The sequence below is a fragment of the Triturus cristatus genome, chromosome 9, assembly GCF_964204655.1.
Source record: "Triturus cristatus chromosome 9, aTriCri1.1, whole genome shotgun sequence".
NCBI classification, from domain to species: Eukaryota; Metazoa; Chordata; class Amphibia; order Caudata; family Salamandridae; genus Triturus; species Triturus cristatus.
This window is the reverse complement of record NC_140592.1, coordinates 375,852,312-375,869,555: the sequence shown is the minus strand read 5'-3', so window position 1 is coordinate 375,869,555 and position 17,244 is coordinate 375,852,312. Positions and strand designations below refer to the sequence as shown.

General features: G+C 42.2%; 1 protein-coding gene across 2 annotated transcripts in view; it reads left to right on the top strand.

Moving 5' to 3' along the window:
* The window catches only part of CAPNS1 (calpain small subunit 1), an 88,716-nt gene that overhangs the window by 21,780 nt on the left and 49,692 nt on the right, over nt 1-17,244 (top strand). For both annotated transcript variants that reach the window (XM_085625210.1, XM_085625211.1), the window contains exon 2: nt 14,771-14,910. In XM_085625210.1, coding sequence (XP_085481336.1) covers nt 14,816-14,910 — 95 coding nt within the window. In that variant the 5' untranslated portion in view covers nt 14,771-14,815. The remainder of the gene's footprint in view (nt 1-14,770; nt 14,911-17,244) is intronic.

Genomic DNA, 17,244 nt, shown 5'->3' with positions numbered 1-17,244 from the left:
TCCACCCAGCCTTTCACCCTCCTGAAGTCGATAAAATGACTACCATTGAATTAGGTAGCTATAAACATCTGTTGTACAGTGCCAAGAAACTCTTCAGGGTGAGCGTGCAGTTTACAAATGCACATGTTCTTTTTTGCAATGTACAGTCTTTATTGTATCGACCGGATGCTTCCAATGCCCATGGGGCTGTCAGTTAAACGGTTGAGGTCCAGATCCACTAAGCAGTTTTGTATTTTAAAACACTGCAGTTCGCAAAATCACATTGCTTGCAGCAGCAAAATGGCTGTTTCAAATTTACAAACCCAAATCCATTTTACGAGTTGCAATCGTTTTTTAGTCATAAAATGGGTTTTGTGATACGTACCGAATCGCAATTTGGAAGAGGAGTTCCTTCCAAATTTTGATCAGGTAACCTTTTTTATCAGTGGTTCACGACCGCAGTTCCGGTTGCAAACCATTGTACAGTTAGACACCTCAGAGGAGGTGGTAACAGTTCACAAAGAACGGGAGGCCCCTTTGAGACCTCTCCCATTTCTGCAAAACATCTACTCCTCCTGATTTCTCCCGCCCCCCTAGTGGTTAACCTTTTTTTTTAAAGTAGGATAGTTCCTTTAAGAAACAATGGTCACATAAAGTGCAGTTTTTCATCACGAAATGCAAGCACAGGAATAGTGGTCTACTGTCCCTTTCAGGCCACTGTCCCAGTGTTTGTAGCCAATCGCAAAAGGTCCCAAATGGTTGCCTGCCTGATTATTAATTAGGCAGGTCATTCAGTAGAGCCCCCTCACCTCCCCATGAATGATGATTGTGTGAACCGACCTAACCTTACATAGGTCATATCACAAAATCCTATTCCATTTGCATAAAGTTGATGCACAATTTATGATCACTTTTTCCAAATGAAATCATATTACATCTGGTCCTCAATTATCTATACATTTATTTAGAAGTTGTATAATGTGATCTGTTTACTTCAGAGCACTTGATACTGGTATGGAGCAATGCAACAATATGGCTTAAAGTTAAATTGGTGATTACCAAAGTCTCAAATTCATTGATCTCGACCCCTATCCGTTTAGAGTTGTGTTGAAGGCATTTCTGAACAGTTTGGAATGCGCGCAGCCTCTCCTATTGATCCGAACCAAAATAAATGAGGTTGAAAAACCTTTAAAAATCCAGAGTCTAGATAACACACTGTTGGGTGCAAGCCTCTGCTCTCAGGAGGCCCAGAACAAAAGCCTGTCTGGGAAGAGAGTGTAACACCCCCTCCCACCGGATGACTTGCTGATTAGCCTCTTTGGGTCAGCAAGCTTCAAAGAGCTGCCCCATGTCGAATGAGAGTCTTGCTCCCCTCACAGGAGAGAAAGCCATCCCCCTTTTGTCCAAGACCCCTTTGGCAGATAGACAGGTGGGGAAATTAGCTAGTCAGGGAGGTGTACCACTTCCAGGCTTGTACAACCCATAAGGTGGGCTACACTGAGGTGGACACAAATTTTCAGAAGTTGCCAACTTTGTGATGGCATACTTACAAATTCTTGGACAGGGTTATGCCCACTGGAAGTGGTCATATAGGGGGCATAGTGACCCCAAGGGTCAGTAGCCCATTGGCTTGTACATTTCACACTCCTAAATTAAGTATTTGGGGGGATTCCCTGGCACCAGAGAAGGAGATCCTGAAGGCCTAAGAAGAGAGAGGACACCGAAGAGTCGCAAAAGCAGGGAAGACGCTGACCTGGTACCAACCCCACCAGCCTGTCTGTATCCCTCGTCAAAAACTGCACCAAAGTCGACTTGTCCTGCAGCTGTTGACCCAAGAACCTTGGGAAGACTGCCTGTCTTGCACAAAGACCCAACACCTCCTGTGAACAGCGGAACTGTTCTCCTGCAGAAACTCAAAAGCAAAGACTCTGATGTCTCTGGAACTGCCAAAACCAGATATCTGAAGCAACCACTGCACCCATTGCCCCTACCAGAGTTGAAGTGGGCCAACTGTGTTAAAAGGTCTCCCAGCCTTTCAGAGCTAAAGTCCATTGTGGCTTCACACCTCGTAAACTCCCAGATGCCGCCTGCAGCCTCTGCACGTAGTCCCCCCCCCCCCCCCCTCAGCTGAGACTGCTCCCTGTAAGAAAACCCGACTCCCAAAGTCTCCTCTGGATCTGTTTCCCTCGGACTGTAAAGAAGAGGACCCCAGGTGTCCCTAAACATTGCAAGACTTCAACCCCCCCTGTTGGTTCAAAGTGACTGGCCTTCCAGCCACAGCATGCAGCCTCATTTCGTAGTGACCAAGCTCCATAGAAACCTACTGGGCTCCTGGCGCTGTTTTTCACCTTGCACCCAGCTGCCTCCGTACCACGGTGGTGTACTGCTGGTGCTGACTTGGATCTTGCCCACTCACCTTAACTCCTGGCGATTGGTCCTGTAAGACGCTGTACCGTACCTGTTTGCAGAACTTTTTCTTCCTTCCATAGAATAATATTGCAGAACTCAGAAATTGCACTATGTATCCACTTTTTAAAGTGAAAAGATTTTATATTTAAAAATGTAATTGCCTGAAAGATGTCTCTCTCTACCTTAACATATATAAAGATACATGCTATTTTTATGTGGATCTCCTCCTTGAGTATGTGTCATTTATTGAACATTCTGTGTATTTGCAAATGTTGTGCACTCCTCTGTGTTAAGCCTAAGGCTGCTCAACCACACTACCCCCTAACAGAGCACTTTGGGATTGCATAGCAGGCCCCTGTCCACTCATAAAAAAAACCTGGACTCGTTACATAGTACATCGGAGTTTTAATATATCACATAAAGAGCCAGCTTCCTACAGGCACGTTTAAATAGTGTCTCTACTTCTCCAGCGGAACAGAGATGTGGTATTTCTAAATGCACGTTTGTCTTTGTGTGTAGTTCTTAGGTGTTTGATTTGAATTCTATGCAATATTAACAGATATCTTGTGCCATTCTTGATAAAATAACTGCAGATTCTACTGGACTTAAGTAATAGGGAAGCAGTTTGTGGAAGTGGGAGGAGAGATTTGACTCCTATGAGTTCGAATTACAGCCTTGCGCTCCAAAAGAACTGTTGCTGCAAATGTGTTTCAGTGTCATCTTGTTGGTGGCTTCAGGCCACTCTGTTGGAGAGGACAACCCACACCTTTCAATGCCTGCATGATGTGGGCACACCTCTGTAATTAAATGCAATTTGTTACAGAACTTTGATAATATTGCAGCCTCCATCTTTTTTCATGTGGTGTGTTGCTTCATCCCTGCTCAAGTAGGCATCAGGGGCGTGGGGTGTCTATATCCCAAAGCCAAATACATATTGCTTGGGGTCGAAAACAAGTTTTCATTGTATTTTAGTGGCTGGACAAGTTGGCCCACCACCCTGCAGCACAACCGTTTGGCTGCCATTGTACAGTACCGCATTATGAAACTGTGAAAAAGCATTCTCTCTAACTAAGGTGAGATTTGTATCCATATGTAAAGCTGTTCAAACACGTATACATGCTTCATTATTGCAATGCACTCATCAGGGTGAGAGCTCTAGGGAATTTCTGTGAGCTTAGCTTGCATAACTGATGGTGGTTCCAGTTGAAAAGCTGAAAAATGTGTTTGCAAAGTTTAACAATTTGAGGCGACTTATAATGTTCCCAGAATGCTCCATGATTAAATGCAAATAGTTACAGAAGCTTGAAAGCAAAAATGGTGATTGCTTAAAAAAACACAAACATTTTGTCTAGACATAATGTTTTGCTAAACTATTGTGCAATTAAAGGTACAATTTATTTGATGCTACATTTAATAAAACCTGCTTGTTGAATGCAAATATTTCCAGATAAGGTTAATAATGGATAATCGGTGTAAAACTAATTTCAGCAAGATTATGGGACACGTGCAAGTAAACAAGCACTGGCCTAATTAATAGGTCTGAAGTAGATTGCCAGACTTTTGGCTTTGTCAATGTGCGTTTTATTTTCACATGGGTCTTGTAAAAAAAAAAAAAAAAAAAAAAAGGAAAGGAGTTGCCCAACACTCACCAATATAAAAACATTGCTAAATTGTTATTTAAGATGTCCAAAGTGATGTGTGGTGTCATAAGCACTGCATGGCGGAGGGCACAAGTTATAGTTGGCTCAGTAAACTATAGCTGGTAAATTGCAGTGTGGGTTTTTTATTTTAATTTTTTTATTACCTAGCCTAACTATGTCACTTTACCCTTTTGGTTTTTACAGTGGTATATAATTTTAATTAAATCAAAAAAAATTCCCAGACCTAAATTAGAAGTCAAATTCTTAAAAGAAAGTCACAAAATGGCATCCCTAGTGTCTCATTAGTGCAAATTTACAAGTTTCATGAATTCCGAACAATTTACAGAATTATACGTTCTCTTATGAAAAAATCTTGCATTTGCAAGTTGACTTTCCATACAACCCTTTTTTTTTTCCCCCCTACCATAGAAAAGGTTTTACTTTCTGCTCTGGTCAGAATTACACTTCCAACCTTTGCCAGTGTGGAAATGAATTAAGGGGTTTCACCATCACTAACTATTCTGTAAATATGCAAGTTTCCAGGAGTGCACAAATTCGATGGGCATTCCGACCCTGGAGCCACCCCTACTTCCAACCCCAGTATTTAGATTTGCAAGGAGGTGGCAAAATCAGGGTATTACTAAATTCAGAACAGGATATGAGTCTTGGGGGGGAATATATATATAATATATATATATATATCTGATGCCATGATTTGTCATCTTAGAGGGACAAGTAGATTTGTTTTTACAGCACGAGTAGATTTATAAAGTGTCCCGTCCCATGGACAAGCACATATTTTTCAAATTCCACACCCCTAAGTCATTTGCCATTGGTGGATGTGGTCACAATGTAACTATTCACTAGGTAAAAGCCGAAGATCTGTAAGTCGAAGTGGTTTTGCAAAACTAAGCCATTCGTTGGACCGACCAAGTGAGCATTATTGTGGTTCTCTGGAAGACAAACGTTATTTACCTAGTCCAGACCAACCCACAGGCCCATAGGTGACACTTTCAGCAAAGCATAGTGTTTTGTTCGATCATTAATTGTGAAAGAATTTGAAGGGCATAATGGGAATGAATTTTGGAGTAGTTTTATAGGACCTGTATCTTGCAAATTTCAAAGTCCCACCTGCTGATACTGAAAAGTCAATATCAGACGAATCACATTCCTATTGCTTTAGTCCTATCAGTCCCTTGATACACCCAGCGCACACATTTATTCATTTACGTGATTACCTCAAAACGGAGCCCATATTGTTCCAATTATTATGGCTCTTGTGGGAGACAGTCTGATCTGTAACTTATAGACCCCTGAATGCATAGAGGGTGCTTCTCCGGGCAACTGACTATATCTTAACAAAATATTAGTTTGCTTAATTTTTAGATCAATGTATTTATTGTTTAAAATTTTATTTGGGTATAATTGCAATACATTTTCGAAGATGTTTTCTCTTTTGTGTTCAGAGATATATACTTCTAAACATATGACCATTAATCACTGATGAAAGATACGCATTGGGGCGTTGAATAATTCAAAAGCTCTAACCTCACTATCTTTCACCACATATTGATGGTGGATGTTGTAAGAAGAAATTATTGAATAAAATGCATCACTAAAGACCTGTTTGCCAAGTTTGTGTTAAGTCAAGAGATCAATGAATGCGGAGGTCAAGATGGATATGACTGTATTACACTTTGAGATGCTTTATAACCGAGCAGAGCGTGCTAATATAAATTGTGTACATAGAGATTTCAGATTGCGAGAATCGTCCCAGCAGAAGACTAGATGTTGTAGATCGAGATGTTGTTTCATTGTGGGATTTTCTTTCAAGGACAACAGTCCCGAAGTTGCTGACTTGATGGCTTTGCCACTGCTTGTTTTTTTATGTTGTGTGCTCTGCATTGACTCCTGTTCTATGAATCAGGTGGGTGTCCTGCACTGTTGCTTCTGCATGGTGTGCCTTTTATTAGTGATTGTTGTACTTCTCATGTTCTGTTTTGAAGGAGACGGGCACTTTGTTTATTTCTATTTTAGCTGTCTTCTGGAGGTGAATGTGGAGTTGCTGATTATACATACTATTCGGGAGGCAAGCTTGCACTGTTGTGTTCCTCACTGAGCATGTATGTCTTTGAGGGTGACGCTTGCAGTAAAGTATCTTGTGATCTACCTATTGCTTGCGATGGAAACTTGTACTGCTTCTGGTTGTTACTGTGTGAGTTAAAAACCTGAACCCCGCTGGCCCACAGAGTGCTTGTCCAGTGGCTGAGGCCGTTTCTGTATCCTGCCTTTGAATTAGGTTTCCCTGTGTGTAGCTCTCTATTGCCCCTGCAGTATTTGTTCTGTGTGTTCACGCGAAGCCTGACTCACTACTGCCCAAACCCCACCCATTTGTCTTTTCTGGTTGAACCAGAGTACTTCTTTCTCGTTTGCATAGGACTTGGTCGCAGCATTCTGCCTGTTCACGGTTGCCTGTATTCTGTCCATTTTGTGGCCTGTACGAGTTTTCTTTGGTATAGATGGGCTTTCTATCCTTTCTAGCTGGAATGCAGCAAAATGTAAAAAACAAATGCTTTAGGCACTGACTGGGGCGTGGCAGCCTGCTATGTCGGAGGTGAGATTGTTGGCAGGTAACATTCCTTAGTGGGGCAGGGTCTGGTCTCCTATGTTACCTGTTGTCAGACGAGTCACCTGAGTGTGTGACTGTTTAATAATGACTCGCTGCTTTAAGTGGGACGAAAAATGCGGTGTCGGAGGCCTCTGAGAGGGGTGTGGTCTAAAAAGCGTTCCTAACAAGCCTCCACCAGATGGCCTATGCAGTTATGGACACTGCCTAAAAAAAATATGTATGTATATATATATGTTAAAGAATTCTGTGTTTGACAGATTTATAAATGTAGTGTAACTTGACGCATAGAATAAACCTAATTACTAACAAAATGCGTAACGGTTTACATAGCACATTACTGGGGGCCATATGCAGTAAAAAAATGTTTTTAAAAACAGACAAGGTTGATCTAAAAAAAATAATCGGTGATCACTTGGATATTCAGTTGACATGTAATGGTAAACATTAGTATCTACGGTGTGCCTTGTACCTGTGTTTTAAAAATAACTTTTAATTGCGTTTCTTTGCCCCTCTGATGTGTCAGGCACTGTGTGTGTGTGTTCCCAACACCCCCTTTCAGCTGATGGACAGAAAAAGAGGGTCCAATTGAACTAATGGTTTTTAGGTCTCGTGTTTGGCAGCGCATGCGCTGCATGCGCTGTCTCAGCGAGACCTGAAGTAATCTATATGTTGGCTGAAATTTAGTGTAATTTGTTTTTCCGCTTGTGATTGGCTTACCTGAGGCATTGTGTTGTGTTTGTGCTTTCTGTTGGCTGTTGATCCTCCAGTTACTTCCGTATAGTTCCAAAGCAGCGGCGCCTAAGTACAGTTTTCGTCCGCAACTCGCACTTGTTTTAATTAACTGCAGTGTGTCATCTGTTTCTCACGCCGCGTTTGTTTATTTATTTAAGACGCGCTCCCCGTGTTCGCAATAGAACGGCGGCATTCCTCCAGCCTAGCATGCTACTTTCAAGCATGGTCTGCTCCTAGCAAGGCTCTCGTACAAAGTCTGGTGCGTGTCATAATGTGGGGATATTTCCATATATTTACAAGTTCATGCGCAAATTTGTTCTAGGATTTGGAAATGTCGTCGATGTGGCTTTCGGCGGCAGCAGCAGCACCCATGAGAGCGCCGCATGCCATCTGCCCTTTCTTCTGGGCGCTCAAGCAATTTACATTCAAGCAGAGTGGCATTATTTAGCTGTTATGCAGAATCAAATGAATGGAAAACTCGGCCAGGGGCAGTCTTTCCAAGCAGGGCGCCGGGATTCACATGTTAATAAAAAGCTATAGAAGTGACTGCCAAGGGAGGCGAGGAGTGTGTGTGGGGGGAGGAGAGATTACTGCTGGCAATCAGGGCCCTCCCCATGTCCGCCTCTCCATTTGAATAGGGAGAGCCCGAGGATTACAACGCCTTGTAGTCCAAAGGACTATTCATGGCCGTCACCTGACCTAATTACATACATCTCAGTCAGTGGTTCGGCTGATGACTATCAGCATCCTGACCCTTCAACTTTCCCATCTCCCACACACAAAGTTGGCGGAAATTCACAGCGCGTTTTCAGTGCTGCTTCGTTCGATCCTGAGCATGACAGATGCACTGAAAGCAGGCTGCGCGCTGCAGGGCGAAGGAGCAGAGCTGGTCACTCACTTGTGTGTTTACACCCTACAATGAGATGCCCATAGGTCAAATTCAAATGAGAGTGGGAGTGAATGGGAAATGAGAGTGGAGGAATTAGCCCGCCATCAACGGGTTGGTCTCAACCTGGCGTTGCTGTGCAGATTCGGAAACAAATACTGACAAACTCGGTAGGTCTGGCTTTTGTAGAAAACTGAAGTGTGAGTGGGAGTAGACTATAATGATGCATTTGTAATTGCATTTATATAGCGCCCACTAGTACCCCTGATAAGGCGTCGAAATTGGTAAGAGCTAGACAGTGCGTTCACATTTAAAATATTTTAAGTTTCCCAAAATGGGCCAACACACTGCATGCTCTTTGCTAAATACGTGTTTGTGTTACAATAAAAAAGAGATAAAGTGCGGAGGAAATGCTGTTGGCAGTGAGGGGCCTCTGTGAGGGCGGCACGATGACGCTCACTTACAATCTTTCACACCACTCACAGCGGAAGATGTGGGTGAGATAGATGGTCTTCTTCCGGTACAGCCATTTACCTGAGGGGCTGTAGCTCAGCGGTAGAGCGCATGCTGTGCATGCACGCGGCCCTGGGTTCGATTCTCCAGCATCTCCGTTTCTTTTGCTACGTAAAATGGATTATGATTTATGTATATTTGTGGGTGACGGTCTACATAGCCATGTATTATTATTACTAAATGTATTATTGATGATAATAATAATATTCATGGATGTATCGACCGAAAATGATATCCATACAGCTGAATTGGAGCTGATAATGGCTAAAGAAATTAGTAGAATTAAATAACGATCGCTGGCCGGATAGAAAGACACTACCATGTCTGGTTTCACAGTTTCTCAATTACCCACACAATAATGTTAGACAACTCAGTTTCTATATTTTTTTAAAATTCCAAAATCTATAAAAATATAGAAACCCCAAAAATATGGAAACTGAGAGGCAGTGCATAAAAATACAGTCAAAAACAAACTGTGAGAACATGCAGTGAGACAACATAAAAATGTAAGGGTTGGTACTATCGTACAAATTTTACGTTAGTATTCGCTTTTGATACATACTACGTCAAACACTGACGAGCATGTATGCCCTCTATCTTCAAGGATTTGGTAGAAGGGCAGTTATCTATCTGGGTATGTAGCTTAGTGGTAGAGTGTATGCTTCTCATGTATGAGGTTCCGGGTTCAATCCCCAGCATCTCCAGCTTTTTTAAATAAAAATGTGCTTCTCGATTTTTTTTTTTTTCATTTACACTAATAGATCAGATGAAACATTTACTTTCTTTTCTTTTAATCTCATTTATTTTTCCGCTCATGACCGTTGCAATGCCTTCCGAGCACTAGCTCATTAATGTGCTCCGGTGGCCCCGCGCAAATGCTCGTGTGGCACTGGATGCAAAGACCACAACATATTTAGTCACTTATGGATTTGCACTGATTATATTAGTAGGACACTGTGCCCTCTGCTAAAATGTGCTTTTGTTAGTAGTCTCTCGATAGCAAATCAGCAGGAGTTGTACACTCATTTCATGTACACTGTACTCTATTAGCGACTTCCACCACTACCTGATTAGATATGCACCCCCTTTCTCATCACTTATGAACACTGCTACCCATCTCCCCATAATCAGCCTTAGCATCGCTTACTGACTAGTTAGAGCACAGCACTTCAGTCATCGTAAGTAGCTTCTAGCAGTTAATTTCTCGCTGGCCCATAGCAGATCGGACCCCCACCTACAAGGGGACCCCTCAAGGGAGGTAAGCGCCTAAGCGGGTAGGGTCAGGAACTGCGACCGAGGAGACTGAAGCGCTCCCCAGGCAAACCGACAGTCTCTTAGCACTCCCTCATCATAAACAGAGCTGTCTGACAGCTTTTAAGTAACAAGTCTTTGATTAACCTTCATAGGAAAGTGAGCTCAAAGATCTGCGGCGGACGCGGGATCATTTCATTTAGAGTTAATCACTGCTCTCTTGTGCAACATCGGACTCAATCCCAGAGTCGAGCCCGCTCTGTTGAGTTGATCAGCTAAGTGTCAGCGAGAGGCCAAGTAATGAATGAGCACTTAGTCTATGCTGTGCTCCTTCTTGAGCGGAGTTGATGCGTGCTAGCAGGCTGCCAGAAAAACGCTAGCTGCAGTGAAGGACTTACCTTTTAGAGTTGTTTGTGGTATTGAGTATCTTTAGCTTGGGTCAGGCACGGCAGCTATTATTTATAGCGCTTAGTAACTGTAATAGCGTTGTATATAACAAGAAATTATCATAAATACTGTAAATATTACTCTTCAGTGAACTCATGCCACTGGTGCAGAATCTCGCACAGGACCAAAAAGGTCCTTTTATCTTAGGTATACTAGTGGTAAGCTACTGTAGATGTGGTCTTAATTTATGCATAAACAAATCAGTGCAAAGGTCTAAAGCTTTTCTGCAGAGCCCGCCCCGGGCGCTGCCAAGTACCAATGCAGCTAGTATTGATTTCACCGCATGTCCTTCTCCCACCACCCTATGCTTCTTTTTCCTTTGCCTCATTCTTGATAGGTTTCTGCTTCCTTTCCTCCCTGCTCTCTGCCCGACCCCTCTCGGGCACCATTGGTACTTTGGGGCCACAGCGCATATTTTCCACATCCTCATTGTTTGACCCTCAGCAAAAGAGAGAACAAATATGTGCAATGCAATAGGTCTCACATTTATGCGAGTTTGATCTATTGACATTGCAAATGACAATGCCTTTTATATATGTTTTAAAAACGAAAACAAAAAAAAAGCCATTGTCATTTGCAATGTCATTAGCTCAAACTCGCGTAAATACGAGACCTATTGCACTGCAAATGCTTGTTGTCAGTATTGTATTACGATGTATATACCATTCCATTCCCCCAAAAACTAAAGGAAAAATGCACACACATAAATCATATACAAGACTTTGGGTCTGCCTCTTCATTCTTTGGTCTGTTCAAGGTCATTCACATTTATTTTCAGCACACCACAGCATGGTGTATGGGGCAGCAGGTCAGTTCACTTCACCCACTGGCTGGCAGGCACTTTGCTTGGTTGCATTTTGCCTGCTCACACATGCACAGCAGCTTAAAATGAACTCCATTCCAGTGCCTGGGCTTCTGCTTCTATTTATTTGTATATTGTATATTTTTCCATACTAAATTTAAAAAACAGAAATTTGTTTCAAGGCCAGACCAATTGGTTTTGCCAGTTAATGTACTGGAGTTTGTGCTTTAGAATCTGTTTTGCAATGGAAACGTGATGGGTGTTGGGATTAGTAGGATGGTGAATAACTTGGTAATAATCAGTCTTCTGAGGAGAAAAATAAATGGAGTTCAGAGTTGCCTTTATTGTTGGGGATTTCGTGTTTGTGGCTGGTAGGGGTAGACCTATTGAAAGAGTATTTTCCTTACATTTACTACTAAAGAATGTTTGGCCTGCACCAAGGTTTCTTTGTATGAAATGTTTAAGCTTTCCATACCTTTTTCAGATCACTTTTAGGCCTTCTCGGTTAAAGACCTCTTGAAAACCTTTTGTAGACAATACCAATACTTAGAGCTTTGCTTCAACACATAGCTTACTATTGGTTGGTTTTCTTGTCAATCTCATTTGCTTGCTTCGTATCTGATGGTTTTCCTTCCTGTTCTTGTTTGTCCATCTCCTCGAGCATTGCTTCTTTAATATTGTTCTAATTGGATGACCTGTATCCTTCTACTGCTCCACATCATGGAACTACTTTTCTTTTTCTTGCAATACTGTATGCGAGTGCATGTGTTTTGTTGCCCCCCTCCCAGGTGTGTTACTTCCCAATTGAACCCCCACCCCCTCCATGTTCTTCATATTGCTCCTTCCTTCCGGTTTCATCCATTGCTTCCCATGTCCCGCCCCTTTTTCTTTTTTTTAAACTACACCCACCCAGCTTCTCTGTTGCTCCCCCCCTCCCCCACCACCTTTCCACAATTGCTACACTGAAACCCAAAATGTCCATGCCAATTTTTTTTCAGTAAAGTCCTTTAAAAAAAAAAAAAGTTATATTGTCAAGCATTAGGGAGATGACAATATTCAAGCAGTAGCAAAACCTCGGACTACAAAAAAAGTTTCGTTTCTATGTTATTGGACAACATAGGCAAAGTTTCTGATTTAAACATTTCTTTATTTTCAGCCATGTAATAGGAACTCATATGAATAACAGACATGCAATTTACTGAGTTTTTGGATATTTCTACTGCAAATTTAAATATTCACATTGTTTTAGTATGGTGTCTTGCTCTTACTGTGGATTCCAAGCAAGTTAGTCGGACAGTCGTTGGTCTATGTCAGTGACCGTTCATTGTGGCCGCAGAGCATTCATAAAGGTCTCTTTCTAATGGTTATGATGCTGTACAGAAACAAAGGACTAGAATGCCTCACATGGTGTACGAAGATAGTAGGCTACATAGCAGCCGCGATCTTTAATTTTGTTTAATTTTCTGCTTTCCAGTATGAAACATCTAATCGGTAAATATTCAAACTTTTTCTTGCTCTGGGTTAGATAGCGTGGTTACTGCTGATAACCTCTGTGTCCAACAAGCTGCAGCATGCAGTGGCTCACAATGTAGCGCTGGTCGCCTTCACCAACAGGGAGGCATTGCTAAATCTGAACTGGATATTAACTGTCCTTACCGTGAGCCTCCCATTGACTGAATAGTTAAGAAGCTATGCTTCAGGGTACTGACCAACACTAGAAGAGAAAGGAAAAAACAAAGACTAAGAAGTAAGCAAATGAGACTGACAAGGAAGCTTATCACTAGCGTGCAGTGACCTAGCTCAGAGTACTGGTATGGTCCATAATGGGATTAGTACAACTAAACGTAATCAGTAAGATACCTAAAATGTATTTGCAATGCAGTAGGTCTTGCAACTGCGAGATTGTGAGCTATTAACATTGTAAATGACAGTGCCTTTTATTTGTGTTTAAAAAAATCTGCAATAATAAAAGGCATTGTCATTTACAATACCAATAGGTCCAAGTTTCAAAAATGCGAGACCTATTTGATTGCAAATGCTGTTTGTTTACAAGCGTCCCATTCTGTTATGTTATGTTATGTTAATCGGGGTTTTGTTAATCGCTCAGCTACTCAGGCAGAGTGTCCCGGCGCTATCAGACCCGCATTAACCCCTTCAGCGCGGCGTGGATTTCCACGCCCTGCTGAAGGTTCTGTGCGTGGGCGGGGCCATGACGGAGCAGTTCCGTCATGCGCACAGCGCAACCGACGTGCATGACGGAACCGCTCCGTCATGCGCGTTGAATGGGTTAATAGAGGCCTCGCCCCTTTCTTTAGACGAGCCACGTCTAAAAGGTCAGCGGACACTATTAAAGTGAGTGCAGTATGGGGTGCTTTTACCCCCCAAAAAGAATGTTTGTCAGGTTGACAGACAAATGCGTTTTTGTTTTTGTTTTTTTGTTTTTTTTGTAAAAGCGCCCCGTGAAAGCGCACATAGCGCGCTGAATGTTGCAAGTAAAGCATGTAGTGCCTGCAGTCGAAGAAACCATTAAAGAAAATAGTGCTTACAGACTGAAGAAGACTACTGTGTAACAACCGAAGCAAAAGGCCAGTCCTCGTGAGAGGTTACAAATGAAGACAGGCCGGTACTAAGGCGGGACTAACAAGCCTATTCTGCAATCGGAAGCCAGCATGTACGAAGGACAATGACGCAAGCCAATTACAAATATGGTCAGAGAGTGGGGGGGGCTTAAAGTCCATACACCAACACAGCATGGCTCACAAAGCAGCGCATGCGCAGCCCAGGCTCGACCTAGCGGTCTGTTTTTATGGCTTGGTTTATTGTAGCACTTGAAAAGACTTTAATGTGATTGGGTGCCTCGATTTTGTTTTTGTTTTGATAGATGCCTTGGTATTGCTTTTTGTTTAGGTGTCAAATTCTCTAGCAGGCAGACCTTCAGAAATTTTGGGGCTTAACACTACAGTAAACCAAAGATATTATTTTTACATAAAGGCAAATACATTGTACATGTTTACACACCAGTCTATTTTTCAGAATATATTCAGTCGTTAGGCAGCTGTTGCCGGAGACTCTGATGGATACAGGCCTACAGCACTTGCACCTGATTATCTTTGCAGAGAACACAAAATATCTTGATTTATCCTAAAATACAAACACAAATTGTGCTAGAAAATTCACAAAAAATTAATTTGCTACAAGACGCAAAAAAGTTCATTTTAACACTACAAACTGCACACACAATGTTCCCAACTTCAGAACTGTAACGTTTACAGTTCCTGAAGATGATTCCAAATGATTTTTTGTGTATGAACACGGAAGAATTACCTATACAGTATTGAGTATGAATCTCAAAGTGGAAAACGGAGCCTTCAGTAATGCAAATGCCAGTTCCTTGTGTGTGGGTGACGAGAGATTTTATTGATGTTATTTGGCAATTACATCATCACATTAACATGACCCTCCTCTCCCCTTCTTTGTTTCAGCTCCTGCTTGTATCTTTCTTGTATCTTACATCCTGAGACGCCATAATGTTTCTAATAAATAGCTTTATGAAGGGTGGCTTCCCAGGTGGAAGTGGCGGAGGAGCAGGAAACATGATGGGGACCTTCATGAACATCATCAGGTGAGTGGCCATTACTGTATACAGCTCTAGCTTCCAGTTGTGGAGTTGGTGTGCCGTCCTCCTTGTTTGCCACTCCCTTAAGCTCTTGTTCCTTGGTTTTGTGACTGTTCGCTTTGTCGATTGCTGTTGCTCGTCTGGTTTTTTTTTTTTGCCATAGTTCGTTTGTTTTCATAAGACATCATTACGCAATGCACCAGGACCACTCATTAACAACTGTAAGCAATTCCTGCCCTGCCAACAGTAGTGCGGATATAAAAGTAACAGCAATAAGGCTTGAATTATTGGCATCTGCGAAACAACTACTGTTTGCCTTAAATTTAACAGAAACAAGAACCCTTTGAGCGCACTGTGCTGTAAGAGTAGTTGAAATATTGAAAATTACAGTGAAGTGTGAGTCCAGTGTAGTGTTTTCTCGCAACAGTCCTCATCCGAGCCTCCACCGCCCTTCTCCTACGCATACCCATGCCCAGTATGCCACTACAATGTGGCTGATGCTAAGGGAGGTGCTTGTCTGCTCTAGGTCACAATTTTTAAATGTAATTATTCCATTCCTCATAACGCGTGCCTCTTCATCTTCCCTACAACCCACCCATACACCCTCCTGGCCACGGACACCTGACATCACGTCACCCGAACCTTGGCCTATTTCTGTTAATCAGCCACTCAGTCTCCTCGTGTTGGCGCTCTTGCGGTCTTCCATGACATTGCAATATGTCGCTTAGCAAGCACCAATGTCAGATCAATGAACTGTGACACATTTGTTTTTAGAGCTGGTCATTCACCCAAACACCGCCAGGCATCTTAAAGCATCAGTCTGCCTGAGAGGTCTGTTGTTTGTCTTTATATTGAATTCTCTTGCATCCTGCCAGTTCGATGTTTTACTCATCACTGGGTCCATTTCTACGTACGTGTTTGTTTCTCCATTTTCCTAACGCACTTTATCCATTATGTTTCTCCAGTTTTCATTCTGGGGTCTTCTGATGATATTTTGTCTGTTGGTCACATTCCTAGCTCCTTAGGTTTGTTTCCTTCCTCTCCTCTTACCTCTTTCTCTTATTCCTCTGATTTACTGAAACTCTCCTTTTCGCCCTTGTCATCTCATTCATGATTCTTCTATGTTTTTTATTTACATTTTACTTTGGTCTTATCAGCAAATCTTCCGTATGTTTTCCCAAGCTCACTGTGGTGCCCCTGTTTTTTCACAGTTCTCCCTTTTTGTTTGCTTGTGCCATCTTTTGTGTCAATTCCTAGTTCCACCATGTTTCCTGACTTTTGTCTGCTTGTCTTTATCCACAGTGCTTATACACATTAACTGTCTTTCGCCTTCCAGTGACTTTACTCCTGTTTGTCCATCTCTTTTATTAGATAACTTGCTCCCTCTTTTAATCTTATTACTAGTTATCATTTCTCTGTTCACTTCACTTCAACTTGCTCTACTTCTGTTTATCCTTAGCAAGCAGTCCTCTGTTAGGTTGAGCCTCCCAGGTAGTATGAGCACCTACAAAATGATGCAACTGCATCACATCTCCCATCCTTCTTGGTCAAAAGCCATTAGAAAAGCTCAAAGGTCTCTAAGGTAAACTTTGCCAATGCTTGTTCCTAATGCTCATGAATCCGTCTGCCTAAAGTCACATTCCTTCCTTTATAATTCCCCACCCCCCCCCCATTCATATATTTCCTTTCCTACCCTGTTCATGTGTGCAACAGATTTATCAACTGCATATTGTATAATGTCTTTTACCCATTCAAAGGATGCCTCTCCCGTGTGTTACATGGCCTTGCTTATGCCCTCTGGACTCTCTCTATCCAGACTGTCAGCCAAGGCACCTATAGCTCAATTTTATTTAACCACTATGAATCTATATTTGGTTAATTACTAACTAAGTCTAAATATGTAATCTAAATGTGTTATTTTTCGCCTCTGTATGTTTCCCTCCATGTTGCCTTAAAACGTGAAACAATTCATTGACCCTCACCATGTTGCCATGTGTGCCATCTGTGCCTATGAGCCTAGAAGTAATTGTATTTTGCAGCATGTGCTTGATCAGCAACACAAACATTTAGGGTCTGATTTAGATTTCGGCGGATAGTTTACTCTGTCACAGCGGGGACGGATATCCAGTCCGCCGAAATATGAACTCCATAGAATATAATGGCGTTTATATTTCGGCGGGTGGGATATCAGTCCCTGTTGTGATGGAGTAACCTGTCTGTCGAAATCTAAATCGGGCCCATAGTGAGTGGTTCCTGCTGTCAGGTTCCTGGATTTTTTTTTTTTTTTTTTTTTTTTTTTTTTGTTGCTCTGCTTAGCTTCGAATCTGTTTCCTGACATTT